This window comes from Cervus canadensis, chromosome 1, assembly GCF_019320065.1.
Source record: "Cervus canadensis isolate Bull #8, Minnesota chromosome 1, ASM1932006v1, whole genome shotgun sequence".
Lineage (NCBI taxonomy): Eukaryota > Metazoa > Chordata > Mammalia > Artiodactyla > Cervidae > Cervus > Cervus canadensis.
Genome location: NC_057386.1, coordinates 53,676,219 through 53,696,599, shown reverse-complemented (window position 1 = coordinate 53,696,599; position 20,381 = coordinate 53,676,219). Strand labels below are relative to the sequence as shown.

The 20,381-nt window shown below is 40.0% G+C and overlaps 1 protein-coding gene across 1 annotated transcript in view; it reads left to right on the top strand.

Moving 5' to 3' along the window:
* Positions 1-18,322, top strand: part of LOC122436957 (phosphatidylcholine transfer protein-like) — a 33,997-nt gene extending 15,675 nt beyond the window's left edge. The window contains exons 2-6 of the mRNA XM_043461332.1: positions 9,117-9,231; positions 11,698-11,777; positions 14,973-15,144; positions 16,021-16,088; positions 17,194-18,322. Coding sequence (XP_043317267.1) covers positions 9,117-9,231; positions 11,698-11,777; positions 14,973-15,144; positions 16,021-16,088; positions 17,194-17,289 — 531 coding nt within the window. The 3' untranslated portion in view covers positions 17,290-18,322. The remainder of the gene's footprint in view (positions 1-9,116; positions 9,232-11,697; positions 11,778-14,972; positions 15,145-16,020; positions 16,089-17,193) is intronic.
* The last annotated feature ends 2,059 nt before the right edge of the window (positions 18,323-20,381 follow it).

Sequence of the window (20,381 nt, the reverse complement as noted above, 5' to 3'; positions counted from 1 at the left end):
TTACTCTCATGTGGGAATTGCAAATGTCATATGCAAACGCTATGATATTTGGATATTTGCCATATGTAAACGCATTGGCTCTTATAGAATTTATTCTGCTTTAGGACAAGTAACCGTACAACTGTCAGTAGTGTTTCACTAAGTATATTAATAATTAGAGTATTTATATATAAAGTTTTTAACAGTACTTTAGTGTAATATCAAATAAAAAACAAACCTGGACTTAGTAAGGAAAAACTTTCATTCAAAGGATTATTGCCAAGGGTTAGGGGGTTATTATAGTAGGTAGAATTGCTGTTGCTGTTCAGTCGCTCAGTCTTGTCTGACTCGTTGTGACCCCATGGACTGCAGCATGCCAGGCTTCTCTGTCCTTCACCGTCTCCTGGAACGTGTTCAAACTCATGTCCATTGAGGCAGCATACTTTGACCAGAAAATCTGTGGGTGTCTCAGGAGTGAGGCAGAAAGGTATTTTTTATAGACAAGAGTCAACAAAACTGAAGTCATGTGTGGGGAAGTGATATGAAGGTGGCCTGACTGGAGAATAGAAAAGAGATTTTTGTTGCCTGAAACCAGTTTATTTTTAGAAGCATCTAGATGCTGCTCAGGCTGAGGCTCGATCATGTTTAGGGACCTGAAGGAAGGAAATATGTTTACCAGTTTGGTTATCAAGCATTTTGTTATGATTGATCATTGGAGTAAACTGTTTCGGTGATCATTTATGGGACAATGAAAGGACATTTAGAGGTGCTGTATTTGGCCTTGTGATAGGTGAATAAGGTGTGTGTGTGTGTGAGTCTCATCTAAATCATGGGGGAAAAGGTGGCTTTTTTGTGGTAAGCTGTTTTCTGGATCACAAAGAGAGTGAGTGTTTCATACCTCTACTCTTCCAGGATTACAGAACTGAAGTAAAATTCATTGTTAGTAAGGACTACTCAAAATAATTAGGATTGCTTTTTAGTTACAAGTAAAAGAAAACTGCATTAACAATGACTTTATAAAATGAGGTTTATTTTTCTCACCTAATAAGTAGTTAGAGGTCACCAGTTGCTGGCACTGGATCACCTGACCAATATGGCTAGTAAAACTCTTTGAATCTTTTTAGGCCACATCCTCTTTGCTGTCTCTTAGCCACAGAATAGCTGCTGGGTTGTTAATATCCTGCGTGTATTCAAAACATGAAGGAGGTGTTATATGGTCTTCCCTGGTGGCTCAGCTGGTAAAGAATCCATCTGCAATGCAGGAGACCTGGGTTTGATTCCTGGCTTGGAAAGATCCTCTGGAGAAGAGAACAGCTACCCACTCCAGTATTCCGGCCTGGAGAATTCCATGGACTGTATAGTCCATGGGATCACAAAGAGTTGGACACGACTGAGTGACTTTCTTTTTTGCCTTCACCTGCATAGGAGACCAGGATAGTTATTAACTATGCACATGGCCATAGGGATTCTCTAGCAAGAAAGATAGCACATACTCTAACAAATATTCTGTTTCTTCTGCTAATTGTATTATATGCTTCATACTGATTCCTTACTATTGAACAATTCATTAACTATTTGAAGTGTAGGGAATTAAATACCCTATAAATAGAGTATTAGAAAATCATGCAATGTGTTTTACTTTAGATAAACTGAGCCATTCTTAGAACTGGTCTTTTGGAGGAGCCTTAGGAAAAGCCAAGAACCACTTAAGTAAGCTTGTTTGGAGTCATTGAAATGTTAGTATGCTTGGACAAGTATCTTCAACAGGTGTTGCAGAGCTTACATATCAATACTTTGCAAGAGACTTACACATTAATACTGAGAACACTAGCCAAATAAAACTAAGGTTTATGCTCTTTACCTATTAAATTTTTTTGTAGAAACAGTGGTACCCAATCCTGATGAGATGCTCCTGTGCTACTGGTGAGAATACAAAAATGGAAATAATTTCCTTAAACATTTGTAAACACTTATAAAAACTATAAAGAGACAAAATGTTAGTATCATTTACCCTAAAATATATCTCTACTAAAACTTCCTGTTTTCTGAAGGAAAAATTGTCATTATTGTCCATGTTTATATGGAATAGTTGTTTCAAAAATATTTCACATTTGTAGAAGTGTATGGAAACAGAAATAATTCATAAATAAATTAAGTGTTATCTCTCCAAGCTTCAAAGTAGTATTCTTTAAAATAGCATAGCCTGTTTATATTATATTACTTCCATTTTGTAACATGTAAAAGTATCTATTTACTTAAAAGAAAAATGTCTACTTTCCCAAAAAGCGAAGTACACATTATTTTCAATTGCACTTTGAAAATTCTCTAGGATTGATGACATATTAGGTCATAAGACAAGCCTCAACAAATTTAAGAGTATATAAATTATTTCAAGCATCTTAAATTTGTTATGATGAAATCAAAGAATAAACTAAAAATACCTTGAGGCAAATGATAATGAAAACACAATGATATAAAGTCTATGGGATGCAGGAAAACCAATTCTTAAAAGGGAGTTCATAGTGATACAGGTCTTCTTTAAGAAATAAGAAATCTCAGTTAAACAATCTAACATTAACCTAGAAGAATTAGAAAAGCAAAAGAACAAACAAAACTAAAAAGGCAGCAGAAGGAGGGAGATAATAAAGATCAGAGAGGAAACAAATAAAATAGAGATTATGAAACAGGAAAAATCAATATAACCAAGACCTGGTGCTTTGAAAGGGTAAAAAAAAAAATGACAAACCTCTGGCCATACCCACCAAGAAGATAAGATGGAAAACAAGACCAGAAACAAAATAAGAGTCTGTTCTGTACATCTGTGTCTCTTTTTCTGTTTTGCATATAGGGTTGTCATTACCATCTTTCTAAATTCCATATATATGCATTAGTATACTGTATTGGTCTTTATCTTTCTGGCTTACTTCACGCTGTATAATGGGCTCCAGTTTCATCCACCTCATTAGAACTGATTCAAATGAATTCTTTTTAATGGCTGAGTAATATTCCATGGTGTATATGTATCACAGCTTCCTTATCCATTTGTCTGCTGATGGACATCTAGGTTGCTTCCTAGGTTGCTTCCATGTCCTGGAGGAAGGAGGTGGGAGGGGGGATCGGGATGGGGAATACATGTAAATCCATGGCTGATTCATGTCAATGTATGGCAAAAACCACTACAATATTGTAAAGTAATTAGCCTCCAACTAATAAAAATAAATGGAAAAAAAATACAACAAAATAAGAACTGAGAGAGGAGAAATAATAATCGATACCATAGATTGCTAGAAATAAAAATCAATACTACAGAAATTTGGATTTCTTGTGCTCCAAAATCACTGTGGACAGTGACTGCAGCCATGAAATTAAAGTGACAAACCTAGATAACATATTGAAAATCAGAGACATTACTTTGCCAACAAAGGTCTGTCTAGTCAAAGCTGTGGTTTTTCCACTGGTCATGTACAGATATGAAAGCTGGACAGTAAAAATGGCTGAGCACCAAAAAATTGATGCCTTTGAACTGTGGTGCTGGAGAAGACCATTGAGAATCCCTTGGACAGCAAGAGATCAAACCAGTCAATCCTAAAGGTAATCAACCCTGAAAACTCATTGGAAGGACTGATGCTGAAACTGAAGCTCCAATACTTTGGCTACCTGATGCAAAAAGCTGAGTCACTGGAAAAGACCCTGATATTGGGAAAGGTTGAAGACAGGAGGAGAAGGGGATGATAGAGGGTGAGATGGTTGAATGTCATCACTGAATCAGTGGGCATGAGTTTGAGCAAGTTCTGGGAGATAGTGAAGGACAGGGAAACCTGATGTGCTGCAGTCCAGGGGGTTGCATGCAGACATGGCTGAGCAACTGAACAACAACAATAACAACCACAAATATATGTATATATAAATTAGAGAAGACTATGAGCCATTATATGCCAACAAATTTGACAAGCTAGAAAAAAGACAACTTTCTAGAAACATACACCCCATCAAAATTGAATCAAGAAGAAATAGATTGCATGATCAGACCAATCACTAAAAGTGAAATAGGATTTATAGTTTAAAAAATCCCTACAAACAAAAGCCCAGAATAAGATGACTTCATAGTTAAATTCTACCAAACACACAAAGAAGAACTTATACCAATCTTCTTCTAATGTTCCAAAAGTTTGAAGAGGAACAAACATGCCAAAAAACATTCTATGAAGTCATCACTCTGATACCAAAACCAGAGAAAGATATTACAGAAAAAGAAAATTACAGGCCAATATTTTGGGTCAATATAGATACAAAAATTCCCAACAAAATATTAATAAATCAATTCCAACAGCAATAAAAAAAGTCATACACCACAACCAAGTTGAAATCATCTCAGGACACCATGATGTTTCAACACACAAATCAATCATTATGATACATCATATCAGTAAAAGTGACAAACCCCACAAGATCATCTCAATAGATGCAAGAAAATAATTTGGTGAAATTTCATATCCATTTATGATAAAACTCTTGTGAAAGTCAGTATAGAGGGAACATATTTCAGCATAATAAAAGTTATTTATGACAAACTTACAGCCAATATAATAATCAAGGGTGAGAAGTTGAAAGTCTTTCCACTAAAATCTGGAACAACACAAGGATAACCACTCTCACCATTTCTCTTCAACATAGTGTTGGAAGTCTTAGATATACAAACCAGACAATAAAAAGAAATAAAACCTATTCAAAATGATAGGGAGGAGGTAAAATTGTTGTTATATATGATATATGATCATATATAATGATATGATATGATACTGCATATCATATGATATGATACTGCATGTAGAAAACCATAGAGACTCACTGCACAAACTGTTAGAACTTATAAATGAATTCAGCAAGGTAGCAGAATACAAGATTAACATACATACATCTGTTACATTTCTTTATGCTAACATGTAATATCAGAAAGAGAATGAAAAAATTGCAGCAAAAAAGTAAAGTATCTAGGAGGTAAAACCTGACCAAGGAGGTGAAAGAGATACACTGTGAACTGTAAAACATTAATAAAGAAAATTAAAGACAATTCCAAGAAATGGAAAGATATCCCATGCTCTTGGATTGTAAGAATTAATATTGTTAAAATGGCCATACTACCCAAAGCAATATACAGATTTAATACAATACCTATCAACATATTCATGACATTTGCCACAGAACTATAGAAAATAATCCTCAAATTCATATGGAACCATAAAAGACCCAGAATTGCCAAAACAATCTTGAGGACAAAGAACAAAGCAGGAAGCATAACCATCCCAGACTTTAGACAATACTACAAAGCTACAGTAGTCAAATCCATATGGTATTGGCACAAAAACAGACATATGAATCAATGGCACAGAATAGAGAGTCCAACAATACACCAACATACTTATGGAAAATTAATCTTTGATAAGTGAAGCAAGGACATACAACTGGTAAAGAACAATTGCTTCAGCAAGTGGTGCTGGGAAGGTTGGACAGCCACATGTAAATCAATGAAGTAGGCACATACCCTCGCACCATACACAAAAATAAACTCAAAATGGCTTAAAACTTTAAATATAAGACAAGACACTGTATGACTCCTAGAAGAGGCAAAACATTTCTGACATGTCATATCAATGTGTTCTTAGGTTAGTTTCCCAAGGCAATGGAAATATCAGTAAAAATAGACAAATGGGACTTAATTAGACATTGCACAGCAAAGGAAACCATAAACAAAACAAAACAACAACTTATGGACTCTGAGAAAATATTTGTAAATGATATGACTAACAAGGCTTAATTTAACATCTCCTACAATTCAGTAACAAAAAAGTACAACCCAATAGAAAAATGAACAAAACCTAAATAGATGTTTCTTCAAAGGAGATATACTGATGGCCAGCAGGCATTTGCAAAGATGGTCATCATCGCTAATTATTAGAAAAATGTAAATCCAAACAAGGTCCCATCTCACACTAGTCAGAAAATCTATGATTAAAAATCTACAAATAATGACTGATGGAGAGGGTGTGGTGAAGAAGGAACCTCTTACACTGTTGCTGGCAATTAAATAATGCCATTTTCAGCAATATGAATGGACCTAGAAATTACCCTACTAAGTGGAAAAGTCAGAAAGAGAAAGATGAATGTCATACGATATCACTTATATGTTAAATCTAAAGTATGAAACAAATTAACATATTTATGAAACAAAAACAGACTAACAGATATGTAGAACAGACTTGTGGTTGCCAAGGGGAAGAGGAAGGATTAGGGAGTGCAGGATTGGGAGTTTAGGATTAGCAGATGCAGTCTGTCGTATACATGATGGATAAACAGCCAAGTTCTACTGTAAAGCTCAGGGAACTATATTCAATGTTGGGAGTTTAGGATTCACAGATGCAGACTATCGTATACATGATGGATAAACAACAAAGTTCTACTGTAAAGCTCAGGGAACTATATTCAATGTCCTGTGATAAATCACAATGGAAAAGAATATAGGTATATATTATACCTGAGTCACTTTGCTGTACAGCAGACATTAACACAACATTGTAAACCAACTGTTTCAATAAAATATTTTGCAAAAAGGAGAAATATGTCAAATATTGCAATTAGGTGTTTGTGAATTATAGAGTTGCATGCCATTTTAACTTTGTTACTTTGGGCATTTCATAATTTTTCTTAATGATTAAGAATTATTTTTATAACTATAAAAACTCACTTTATTTTTTCAGTGACAGAATGAAAATGTTATTGTATTTGCTGAATTTCTCTTTTAAAAGAAATGATGGTTTAAAAAAGTGCATTGATCCAAATTTGAGTGAGGCTGCTAACTACCTAAAAAAAAAAAATTTACTGATAGACTAGGAAAGGAGTCATTGAGCATTTGGTTTCTTCGGTGTTCTGGCATTTTTCAGCCCTTCCATGAAGGGAATGTTTAAAGGAAGTTATCATAATAGTTCATTCTACGGTGTTGACATAAATCACAGCATTCTATTTTTGTCTTATTACAGGGCTTTCTGTTTCCTTTTCTGTGATATTACAGGACTGAAGTCACTAAGAGCTATAATTATCAATACACTTAGGAGGAAAGGGAAACATTCCCAGAGGAATCAGTTTGCCTTAATTCATCCAAATAATCAAAGCTAACTCATGTGAAGTTGGAAAGATCATAATCTCTACACATAATTATCCCCTTTGCTCACTGTATGTAGAAAATGGGGCTACATTATTCCTGAAGAGCAGCTAATTGTCTCTCTCCCAAAGCTGTGTGAGTGTAGATGTGTGTTGTCTATAACCCTCACTGTCTTCCCATCCTTGAGAGGGAGGGGAGAGGGAGGAGGAGAAGGAGATATTTTTTACCTTAACCTGCCCTTCTTTGGGGTATCCATGGCAGAGCATGTAAAGGGGTCAGACCTACCAGCTTGTCATTTGCTGGTTGGAAACACTTGGTATAAGGCCATTTACTTTTAAAGCTGACACTTCCTTATGAATTCAGTTTCAATTTTACTTTCCATTCCCTGCCAGGTACTTTCACCTACATCTGAGATTCCTCAACTGGGAATTATTGTTATACCACCTGAGTCAGGAGACCCTTGAAGCCTCAGAATCTCGAGAAAGATTTCCATGCTTACCCCTTGATTTCACATAAGTCCCTGGGACAGTGTTTAAGAACATGGGTCATTCATGTTTGATTAGTCAATAACACTGCATTAGCAACTGGAAGTATGAGTCCATCTAAAAGGTTCACTTTGTTTAGTTTATTAGTTTTTGCACTGAAATTAATTAAGTCATTAGTTTAACCTTAACAATATAGTCTTTAGTCAAGGTGAAGTTCAGGAATTCTTAGCTACCATTGTACAGAGAGTGGAGTGTATCCACTCCAGCCCACATCCTCACAGAATATGGTTTAACATGAAAACAAGGAATATGTTTTGTACTTAGGAATCTAAAAATGGCCCTTTTCTAATTAAAAGGGACTAGTATGGTTTGAAGTTGGTATTTCTTCCCCCCTTTCATTCTTTTCTATACATGAGTTGCTTATAGAAAAAAGGAAGCAGTTGATGAAAAATTCTGTGTTGGAATTAGTAAAACAATATTTTGAATTTCATTTCTCTCTATGGTTATCTAAAATAATCTGAAGCTTGGATGATAGCTGCATATATGATACCTCCACATGGATATTTAATAAGCATTTCAAGCTCAACATTCTCACAGTAGAGCTCTTGGTTACCCTGCAGCCGTCAGATCACCACCTCTGCAAGTTTTAGCTGTTTTAGAAAATTGATCTCCTATTTACCTGGTTGTTTAAGCAAATGTTATAAGAATTTTTAAAAATTCTTTGCTTTCTCTGTCCCCACAGCCAGTCTGTCAGCAATTCCTGTTAACATTACTTCAAAATGTGTCCCTAAATCACTAACTTCTCCCCATCATTTCTGTTACCTCTTTGTCCAATCACCAACATCTCTTCTCTGGATCATTGCCCTGGTCTTCTAACCCATCTTCTTGCCCCCTTATAATCTATTTTCAAGCAGCAAGAACCATGTTTTAAAAAATTATTTCCTTGTTTTAATTAATTCATTTGTTTTCCATAGCAATTAGAATAAGATCTCTTATCCCTTTACCTTGGTTCACAAAGCCCTTTGGACCCAGCCCCCACTGCTTCTCTGACTGTCCCCCATCACAGTTCTCTGGACCCCTTGACTTTCTGTTCTTTGAGTAAGACAATGAATCAACCTGAGGGCCCTTTCCCAACCAGGAATGGTCTTTCTTAATTTTCCCATAGCTGGCTCCTTCTGCTATTTAGAAAAAAATTCTGATTAGTCCAATACAGAAACAATTCCCACCAAAACTGGAATAGGATGAATAACCAGCCCACCAAAACTAGACACCATTTATCACATAACTCTCTTCTACCCTTTTTACTTTACCTGGGTAGCTGTCACCTCCAGTGGCAAAGGTGGTGAGAGCAGAATCCTCACCTGCTTTTTCAGCATTGCATCACCAAGTCTACAGGAGAGGGGCTCAGGAATGACATACAAACAACCATTTTTCATGTGCTGTGTAATAGCAACTCGAGAACCAACAGGCTATTTCTCTCTGCTCTCATTTTATAGCCGACTGGACTTTATGAGTATAAGGTCACTGGTATTGTGAGATCTCCACCAGACCTACTTGCAGATGTCTATATGGACTTAGACTATAGAAAACAGTGGGACCAGTATGTTCAAGGTGAGTCACACTTGATCTAAAAAAATTATTAGAAAGTAGAATCTATTCCTATTACTCTAGCCAGTAGAATGCAATAGGTTTAGTTATGTTATATATGCAATAAGTTTAGTTATATTATGTTTCATTTAAAATTTTGGCTTAAATATCTGAAGTGCTGGGCTTAAATGTGATAATTTGCCCTTACTGCAAGTTTGTTGTCATCTTGTATATATACCTGAATATCCAGGTATATCCTGATATATACCTGGATATACATACCTGAATATTCAAGAAAGGGTTTTTGGAAGAGGTCATGTTTGAACTTTGCTTTAGAAATGGAATCGAAATTTTATAAATGGCAAGAATACATGTGTATGGGGAAGTGAGAGGTGAGGGGGGTGAGTGGAATAAGGACATTTGGCCCAAATAACAGCATTAGTAAAATGAGAAATACCTGAAACAACATGAAATGTTAAAAAAGGAAAACAACCATGAGCAATTTTGTGTTCTTGCATAGTTGTGGTAGCAGAATTGGAATTAGCCCCAAGGGCCTAGGCTGGCCACCTGGCTACACATCTTAGATTTTTCCTATAAGTGATAGAGAGTTATAGAGGGAATAGATAAGGTATCTTTTTCCCACTTAGAGTGAACAATGGTCTCTGCCATCTCAGTCACTGTAAAATAGATACACAGCTAGCTGAGGGGCACAGGAATCCTGGTAGACCCTTGTTGTGGTCAAGAATTTTGTTTGCAAGTAAGAAAAGCTAACAAATGGCAGTCTAAGGAAAGGAAAGAGTTTATTGTTTCACGACATTGAAAATCAATGAGTATCTGGCCTCCAGGACAGCTGTATTCAGTACTTCATTTCTCCAGCTTGACTGTTTTCTTTTGTGTTGACCACAATCTCAGGCAGATTCTTGTGTCTTGGCAGCCCAGGAGATGTAGGCTTACATTCTAACCATGTACACAACCACAGAAGGACAGGAACATTCCTACTTATGGCATCTAGATTCCCAGGATTGACTCCTATTGCCTCAGCATGGATCATGTGCTTATTTCTTGGGGATGTTTGTCATGGTTTGGGGTCACTTAATGTTATCAAATACCCTTACTATTTAGGGGGCATTGTGATGCCCACTAATTCAAGGAAGAAGTCACACATTCTCTGCTCATCTTCCTAGCAGTTGTGGTTCAGTCATGTGCTGTAGACACTGGCAGAGCCTCTGATGTGTGGTACTTGGCATTAAGAGTCTGCACTATGGAGTATGGCCCAGAGACTGCAGTAGTTTGACTTCTCTGGGGCAATCCTGAGGTTCCTAACCTAACTCTATTCCTCCTAGATCTTCTCTGAGCTTCCTGAGAGCCTTTACAAAACCACTTTTGGGCCTAAGCTTGCTAGAGTGGTAAGCCAAGACTATCCACGCATGTATTCCCTAAACTAATTGCTGTGATCATGTTTGACTCATTTTCCCAGCCCTGAATTTAACACTGAGTCAGTCCTGCTTAAACCACATTGTGGAGAAGGAGGGGAATGGTGATGACCTGAAGGAGAAAGAGATTCTGGGGCAAGAAGGGGAGAGTCATAGCAGAGCAGGCAAAAGCAATGGATGTCCACTCCTTTCCTTCCTTTCAAGGGCATCTGCAGCCTCTTGTAGTAATGTACTGATAAGTTCTTTACTCCATAGTCTGCTTCTAATATGTTTTACTTCTTTCAGAAGCTGAATTAAACAACACATTTCTGCTGTCAGCACCTCCTCAAGGGGCTCTCTTGGCTCTTTCAGCAGTCTTAGCTTGACTCCTCTATATGGTTAGTTAGAAGCTTCCCACACAGCTTGAGGGCAGAGGCTGTGCACTTCATAGTATCCCTTTGCTATCCTCCTCCTTGAGCTGATGTTATTTGCACACAAAAGCATGGTGGACATTATGCAGATTTGGTTCCTATCTCTGTAGTATAACACAAAATGGGAGAGAGGCAAGTAGCATAATGTTAGCATAGTCGAGCTTCTTCCTGCTTAGAAGAACACTAATCTTGCCGAAACCTTCATTAAACAACTGTAAACACTAAACAGCATTGCTCAGTCCCAGAATACTTGTAATATGTCAATAAATTTAAGGTGAGGAGTAAGGTCACAACAGCAAAACTATTGGTATTGCAGTGCCATCCAATGGTTACCATGATTTAATAACTTGAAATTTTATTTTTTGGGAGCCTAATTTTATTATCACATTCTACCTTAGAATGTTTGTAGCATCCAATGAACGAATTTTGTTGGATTCTTTTATATTTAATGTGTTTTTAAGTCTACTAAAGACTGTTCCTGGGCAACAAGCTTTCAGTGATAATGACTTTTCCTGGAAGTCAGTGCCTTCTGGTTTAGTGGTTTATCATCCTCTACAAGGTTCTCATATCAACACTTCTTGTTAATTGAAGCCAAAGAGACTTCCAGATGCAATAACATCATTTGATTTTTTTTTTTTTTTTTTTAGAACTCCGTGAAATAAAAGTCGATGGAGAAGAAGCGGTCTATTGGCAAATGAGGTACCCTTTTCCCATGTCCAACAGAGATGTATCCTTTCCAAAAATAAAGTGCTAGTCCCTCAGTCATGGCCAACTCTTTGCAATCCCATGAACTGTAGCCTGCCATTCTCTTCTGTCTGTGGGATTCTCCAAGCAAGAATACTGGATTAAGTAGCCATTCTCTTTTCCAGGGGATCTTCTGGTTCTAGGGATTGGACTCCAATCGCAGACAGATACTTTATCATCTGAGCTAACGGAGAAGCCCATCCTGGTTCAACATTGATCAGCTTTCTTGGTGTTTCTGTGCCTGTGGCTGTCACCCAATGGTGGCATGGCCAGGAGGTGTGGACGACACTGTCTTTTACTCTTGTGCAAGCATCTGCTAAAGCTATTGCTTCTTGTGCGGCTTTCAGAGACCTCAGGGTGTGATTTCTGGGCCTGACTACATGTACAATTACTACAGTAATTGTGGGAAGGCAGCTCATACTTTCTTGAGAACATTTCTAGGAACTCTTTTTGCATCAGAATTGAGGACCTGAAAAAACTTTTCATGAAGAGTATCCAATGCCCTCCCTCAGTCTGTAGAGGAGGAAGCAGGGACCCGGAGAAGTCAGGTGACAGACGCACACAGGCAGATGGTTAGCAGCCGACTGGAGGCTGCAATGCTGGCCCCACATTTCCAGCGCTCTCCGCCTTCCCACCTTCCTGAATGTTGGCTCTGGACACTGGGTGCGTATTTTTTACCCCTCATTCTCCTCAATTAGAAGCAGTTGAATGGGTAGGGCCAGGCTGGGAGGGTTTGATGGACATTTGCTGTGTGGGTGGATGGGGTGAAACAGGGGTGGGGACAGGTGAGATTTCAACTCTACTGTCCTCTTCAGTCATAGAAGCTGAATTTTTACACACTGCATTTCCATAAAGGATTCTTTTAACAAAGAGTCTGTGGAATTAAAAAACAAGCAAAAACTGCTTGGAAACCACTGCTGGATGGTTGTTGGAATCTTTTCCAGCTGTAACATTCTGTAAGCCTGTATACTCCTGAATAATTGTGCTCTAGAAAGAGAGGGGGTGTGGAGGTGAGTGTGGGTATTGTTCCTGTGTGATTGGTTACCCTGGCTCGGCCACATTACAGACTCCATAAGGTTTATTTCTTGGCACAATTCCCACAGACTGCTAGGTAGTTTGTATATAGGTGGTATGTATTTCAGCCAATTGTGGTTACTTAATCTCTTAGATTTTCGGAGAAGGCAATGGCATCCCACTCCAGTACTCTTGCCTGGAAAATCCCATGGATGGAGGAGGAGCCTGGTAGGCTGCAGTCCATGGGGTCACTAACAGTTGGACAGAACTGAGCGACTTCCCTTTCACTTCGCTTTCATGCATTGGAGAAGGAAATGGCAACCCACTCCAGTGTTCTTGTCTGGAGAATCCCAGGGACGGCAGAACCTGGTGGGCTTCTGTCTATGGGGTCGCACAGAGTCGGACACGACTGAAGCGACTTAGCAGCAGCAGCAGCAGCAGCACTCTCTTAGATTTTACATGGTTTTCTCTCATCCTGTCAAAACTGTGCAGGGTAGGAGCCATCGTCCCCCTCAGACAGGGAAGAAAACTGAGGCAGAGGGACGTTCAGAACTCTGCTCAGCTTCTCGGCAGGGTCTCACCATTATGGGCAGCAGATGCAGGTGTGGACCCAGGTCCAGCTGTGCTCAGAGACAGTGATCTGGACCAGAGCAAACCTGGACCAGAGCGAACTCTGACCTCACAGGACCCTGTGGGGGGGTGTTCTTGGGAGCAGACACTTGGGGCTCCTTGAAGTTCTGCTGCGTTGTCTTTCCAATGCCATTCAATCCCATGATGAGTATCTCAGTCTCTGTATCTGCAGGGCTGTTCAGGTTTTGAGCACAGAGAACAGTGTAGAGAAAAAGGGCAGTAGTTTTGGAGGGAAGGCTCTCAGGTTGCATGTGTGCTCACTCCTGGTTTGCTGTGTGACCTTGGAAAAGGCCCTTCACCTCCCTGGGCTTCTAGGTCACACACTGGACTTTGCAACCCTGCAAAAACTTCTGTCAAATTGTAATAGATACATTAAGCTAATTTTTCCTCAGTTGAGTCTCAGGTAAAGTCTATCACATGAGCTGAGCAAGTTGTGGGAGAATATTTGCTGTGGAAAAAATAAAAGGCTTGGGAGGGAGGAAATTCAGAGCCAAAACAACATCATTCCTTCCCTAAAACATTTAAGAAATTTATGCATCAGTAAGTAGAGAGTGGGGGCCATAAACTATCCTGCAGGGTGCCTGGGGGAGGGGCAGACCACAGTAAGGGCTATAGAGCCTCTGAGTTGCCCTTGGGCTCTGGTTTTGGCTTTTATAGTAAGTGTAATTGTGTTGCACTTAGAGTGATTATTTGGATTATTTTAGGCTTTCACTCCTTACCCTGTGAAACCCAAAATTCTGTCACTAGAAAGTCTAAGGAACACGTTAAAGAGCTGAGTCACCTGCAGCTATGAAAGTCTTTTCAGGTTTCAGAGCCTGATCTGTTTTCAAATTCAGGTTCCAGCCCTCCAGCTAGTCTATGGGATCTTTGGCAAGTTTCTTTACTTCTCTGAGCCTCAATTTTGTCATCTGTAAGATGACGGGACTTATGCCAAACTCAAAGGGATTTTCTTAGGATCAGAACTGGTGTTCAATGTAAAGCATAGGATGTATGTATACGGGAAGGGCTCAATAAGTGGTGACTCCTGCCATTTCTTAAAATTGAATTATCTTCCCTGTAATAGTGTCATAGACGTAGTGGTTGGTCTGTGAGTGTTTACTGAGATGAAATGACTTTTGCGATTCTTCGTGAACCAGACCCAGCGAGGACATCTGCCTACTAATATTTGGTTATTCAAATATTATGCATCTTCTTATGATTGCCAGGTGTAAGCAACCTTGCCTGACCATCCTTTGTGCATAGAAATCAGTGATATCAGTGATTGGGGCCTAGGGGGAGGACAGAGAGCAATAACCCCATTGTTTAGTGAGTGAGATTCTGCTCCAGTCTCTCTCTGATGTTCTCGGTGCGTGCTCTCAAATGAGAACTCCAGGTGGGAGGAGCCATGGTTTTGCAGGGTAGGTAGGCAGAAGGACAGGAAGTGATGTAACAGTATAAGGGAGCAAACACCAAGTGGAGGAACAGAATCATGTCCCTTTGCTTCTGGCTCGTCTGACATGCTGGCCTTGATGTTGTGCCTTGACTGGTGGTGTAGTGTGTCTATGTGAGGCAGCGGCGACAGCTGGACTTTGAAGGGCGGAAGGTCCACATGATCCTGGCCCAGAGCATCTCTGTACCGTGGTTTTCAGAGAAGTCGGGCATGATCAGGGTGAAGCAGTACAAGCAGAGCCTGGCAATCCAGAGCTATGACTCTTGGAGGAGCGAAGGTAAATACAGGGCATATGTTGGTGCATCTACCTGGGCCACCCATGTGAAGGCCACACTGATTGCAGGCCTATCAAATGCAGGATGCTTTTTCCCTGAGGTCAGAGACTGGGCATGGGTGCAAAAGAACCAAATGAAACTCAATTCACCCCAGAAGCTTGGCTAGAATGCAAGATGGATGTTTAAATCTGATGAGTCCATTCTTTACTGACTCCATTGTCCAGATGAAACCAAAACATCCAAGGGAACCAGAAGGCTTAGAAACTCACTTTGGGAAGGTCCTGTACATGCACAAGCTGGACAGGGGTGGGCAGGAGGGCTGGTGGGGCCACCTCTGGGGAGGCAGCTCCTCCTCAGCAAAAACCCAGGGACTCGGAACCTGTCTGCCTTGAGTTCCAGCCTCAGGAAAGAGGCTGGGAGGGGTCAATGCAGCCATCTGCCAGACTGGAATGGATGTGACCCTGAAGCAGCAGTAAAATCTTAACTTAGTTCTGACGTGTGTTAAATGGGCCACCTTTACATGTCACTTTACTCTTCTGAATCTTCATTTTATTATTTATAAACTGGCATTCAATTTTATCAACTTTTTATAATTCAGATAGTTAATGAGAGAAATAATTAAATGGGAGATATATCCCATTTAGATATAGATAATAAGTATCAATTAATAGCACTAGTCATGCCTTTAATAAAAAGGAGCAGAATGTGCCTGGGCTGTTTTCCTAAATGTATATGTGTAAGTCTCCCATAAGGCAAGAGTTCACTTGAATTCAGTGTTACTTCCCTCCTTAATTTCTGGACTGAATATAAGCCTGGGTATTTCCAGGGGTTTGGCTCTGTTTTTCCTCTTGTAAATTGTGCTTTCTTTCGCTCTCTAGTTTTCATGTATTACTTCAATAACCCAGGTGGCCAAATTCCGTTCTGGATCCTTAACAATTTCACCAAGGTAAGATCCCAGGAGACATCAGGGGAGGTGTGTTTGGCAGATGTTAATTTAGCAGTCTGGAGAGATGCACTGTCAGGCCTCATGCAGCTTGTTTGACTGACTCTAGTTAGGACTGGAGTTGCCAACATCCAGGACAGCAGCCAGGACAAAAGACATAGAATCTTTACCTGCAATGCCAGCCCTCCCCGCTTGCCCACCATGATCTCATCAGGATCACTCTCTGGAACCTCCAGACAATAGCCTGCTCCCTGTAGGAACAACGGTGCTGCGGGCCCTCTGTTTGCTTATGGAGGAGTTAGGCCAAGCTGACTTGGGAGGCAGTGAGACATGTCCAAGCCTGGGAAAACTTCCAGTTTTTTTCTTGTTTTCTTTTTCTGTTGAGGAGCAGGAGCCCCAGTTGACCCGGATCAGTAGAGACTGTCTAGGACCTGGAATCATGCCTGCCATTCAGTCTGCTTTGTAAGGTCCTACTTACTGACTGGAGAGGTCACCAGTTCCCTGGGGGAATGAAAAAGCACATAGATTTAGAATCAAGCACAAGATATTTTGAATCCTGACCTTGTTTCTGACTGTGTAACCTAGGCAAGCCATCAGTTTCTCCCCTCCAAAAAATAGAGGTGGATATCCCCACTCTATAGAGAAGGATTAAATAAGACAACATTTGGGGAAATTCTTGAATGCTCGATGCTAACTAGAGGATCACATATCCTGCTTCATCCCCCTGCCCACCCCCATCTTTACCATTTTCTAATTCTGGAAAGCAAGTCCTTTCTCTCAGTTTTTTGGAAGAGTCCCACAGCCCAAGTGAATCCCATCTTCTACCTTCCTTTTTCTTTCATAATATGATATCTCATAAATATCTTTGCTTTTTATTAGCAAAAGCTAAAATGCACAAGGTCTTACAACAGTGGCCACCTTGCCTTACCAGTGCCTCGTGTCTTAACCTGTGTCATCATCTGTGGCCGCGTTCTGTGGAAATCTGCTCGGGGGCCCGATTGTCATATTTATCATTCCAAAAGCCATCTTCATTATCTTTGCCACTTCCTGAAGAATCAAGAGTGAACACCGTGAGGGCATAGAAGTGACAGTTTCCTTTCCTTTGCAGAGTGAAATTCCTGGCTTCCTGAGAGACTTGGAGAATGCCTGTCTGAAGTACCACAGAGCCGAAGAGAGATTTGTGAGCCTTGTGTCCATGGAGTGATGTCCATAGAATGATGCCTGCACATGCCCCAAGCACTGACACTCAGCCTGCCTCTCTCTTTTCCAGCCTCAGAGGCCCACACACTCTCCATCACTTGTCCTCAAGTGTGTTTGCCTGAGATCCATTTCCTTTCCCACTCTCCCTGCCTGGGACCCACTGCCCTCTTCCACTGTTGAATGCAGGTGATATTAGGGAAACTTTTGATTGTTTATTTTTAAAAAGGGGAGTCCTCTAGGGAACACAGTCATTTCATTATGCCCTTCTAGGGTGTTGTGGGTGGGGGACTGACACCACCTCCTCAGGGCGACTGATCCCAGTGAGCCGGCTCCTTCCCACACCTGAGTCGTTGCAACTCAGGAGGGTGATTTCCTGGCGAAGTTGTTTTGCCTTCAGAACTGACTCCCAGTGTGCCAAGACCGGAGGATGCATGTCTGTTGGCCTTATGCTTTGCTGATTTGAGACAATAATCCACTAAACCTGTCCGCATTCCTATGTGGGGAGGATCATGACCTGTTTTGATTTCAAACCATTTGAAAGATGTCACAGACCTGACTATGTGTAAGGTGTGAAACAGTTTTTTTCTCATCATCCTTGTCTGGGTTTTTCTCTTTCCCATATGCCACTGGGGAAGGCTGTCTGTACCTCTCTAGTTCCGTGTTTTACTGGACAATGAGGCATCAAGATAACTCTGGTGGTTACCATAAGCCAACTTGCTCTGCACACAACATTGAGAATAATTTTCTTTATGTGTAATTTCCTTCTATAATATTTGGACATGTTGAAAGAATAAGTGTTCACAGACAGGGAAATATGAATTAGTGGTGTGGTTGATGCTACACCTTTTTTCTTAGGAATTCTGTTATTTGTCTCCCACCAACAGAAGACTTCCCTTTTCCAATTTTTCTCTTGAGTCTCGGAATGAAAGCTATTCTGTGGACAAAGGCACAGCTTTATAATCTCAGGGAAAATTTTACTGTGTGTGATGGTACCAAGTCTTGATTACTGGACATACAAATTCAGGATGTGATGCCAGAAGCAGGGGATTTATTAAAATGGGATAACTCAGACTGTGTCTTTTCTCTCTGGAAAAGGAGGTGTGTTGAATATCAAATAAATACACAGTGACTTATACTTGTCCTGTCTACAGTCTCTTTTCTGCCTTATTCCCCATGAATGAGACCATTAGGTCTGTTTGGTTTGCAAGTGAAATCCAACCTAACTCATGGACTTGAACATAAAAAAGAATTTTAGGCTCACTTACATGCAAGGTCAGGTGTACAGTAGCTTCAGGTAGTGATTGATACAGGTGCTTGACAGATATTAGGAATCAGCTCTGTTCTTCTTTAAGGTTTCTTAGATACTGGGCCATGTTTGGTGGCAGGATCACTGCTAGTAGAAAATGGAAGACCTGCATCTTCCTGAGTTCACACCAAGTCAAAAAAAAAAATTTCTTTCAGTAGATCCTGAACCACCCCAAGATTCCCTCTAAACCATATATCAATCCCTATCCCAGTGATTGGTCATGTGGATAGAATTCTGCAAATAAATGAATACTTCATAAATGTATCATTGAAATAGCACTGTTGGTAATGTAGGGCTTGTCTTCTGGCTCAGATGGTAAATAATCTTCCTACAGTGCAGAAGACCTGGGTTCAATCCCTGGGTTGGGTAAATCTCCTGGAGAAGGGAATGGCTACCCACTCCACTATTCTTCCCAGGAGAATTCCATGGACTGAAGAGCTGCAATTTAATTTTAGATAAAGTAAATCTGAATATCTCATGTAATAGAGGTCAAGTTGACTGTTTATATATAAAGTCATTGAAATACAAGCACTAGGATTATAGTCTTTCAGCAGAGAATCCACATGAAATGGTATCATGCAAACTATCTTTAACAGTGTTTGATAATCTGCTAAGAACACAGAATACTAAGTTTCTACATGTGAAAGTGAAAGTGTATGTGAAAGTGTTAGTCAACAACTCTGTCAACAACTCTTTGTGACCCCATGGACTGTAGCCTGCCAATCTCCTCTCTCCATGGAATTCTCAAGGCAAAAATACTAGAGTGGGAAGCCATTCCCTGCTCCAGAGGATCTCCCTGATGCAGGAAAATTTCATGCATTGCAGATATCAGGAAGGTTTCATGCATTTCAGGCAGATTCTTCACCAAGTTTCTAGGTAAGGCAGCTTAAAAAAAAATCACTGTTTGCTATAATGAGTAGAGTTAAAACCCTTTGGCATTCAAGTTTACTAAATTGGAGAAGATAGTACCAAATAGTGGGAAGCATGGAAGCCCTGACCAAACGGTAAATGCCAGAGGACCAAAAAACATGGAACTGGTGCTTTGGAGTTTGAGCTGGATTTTTACAATGTGACTCACTGAAGGGACTGAATGTATCATTTGGAATTTAATGTTGTTGTATTCTCATTCCTCTAACTCTGTTTCACCTATTTTTTCTGTCCTTCTGAGTAGATAATAAGATCTTTGTGGGTAGAAACCCTTCTTTCTCTTAGATTACTGACCCCTAAGCAAGTATATCCTAGGCATTCAAATGGTACCTAATGAGGGACTTTAAGGACCTGGAGAAGACTGACCACACACACACCCAGAAGGCAAAACCTATCTAGATACAGAGGTGAGATTTGATTACATGAAATACTATTTTAATATTTAATAATCTGATTCAAGGCAATTTTTCCCACATCATCATTTTGGGGGTTCTTGATTCCTCAGGATCTCTTGGGTCTCTCCTTGAAAGTGCTCAGGTCCTTTGCTTATAATGGGGTGACTATGCTGATGTGGCTTTAGGTTATACTTCAATGTTACAAAACCTTACTGTCTACACAGTCCAGCTGAGCTTAGTCAGGATGTCAGGATTTTGATGACTAAAGTAGCAACTACTATCAGTGCTAATTTTTTTCCACAGTCTAATTATTCATACTGCATAACAGTTTAAAGTTAATAACGACCTTGGAACTGAGGAATTCCAGTAGACGATCAGTTCCTGAAAATGTTCTTATGTCACAGTGAGGGTCCTGGCCTGGCCCCTGGCTGAGATCCCTCACCAAGAATCCCACCTCGAGGGCCTGCC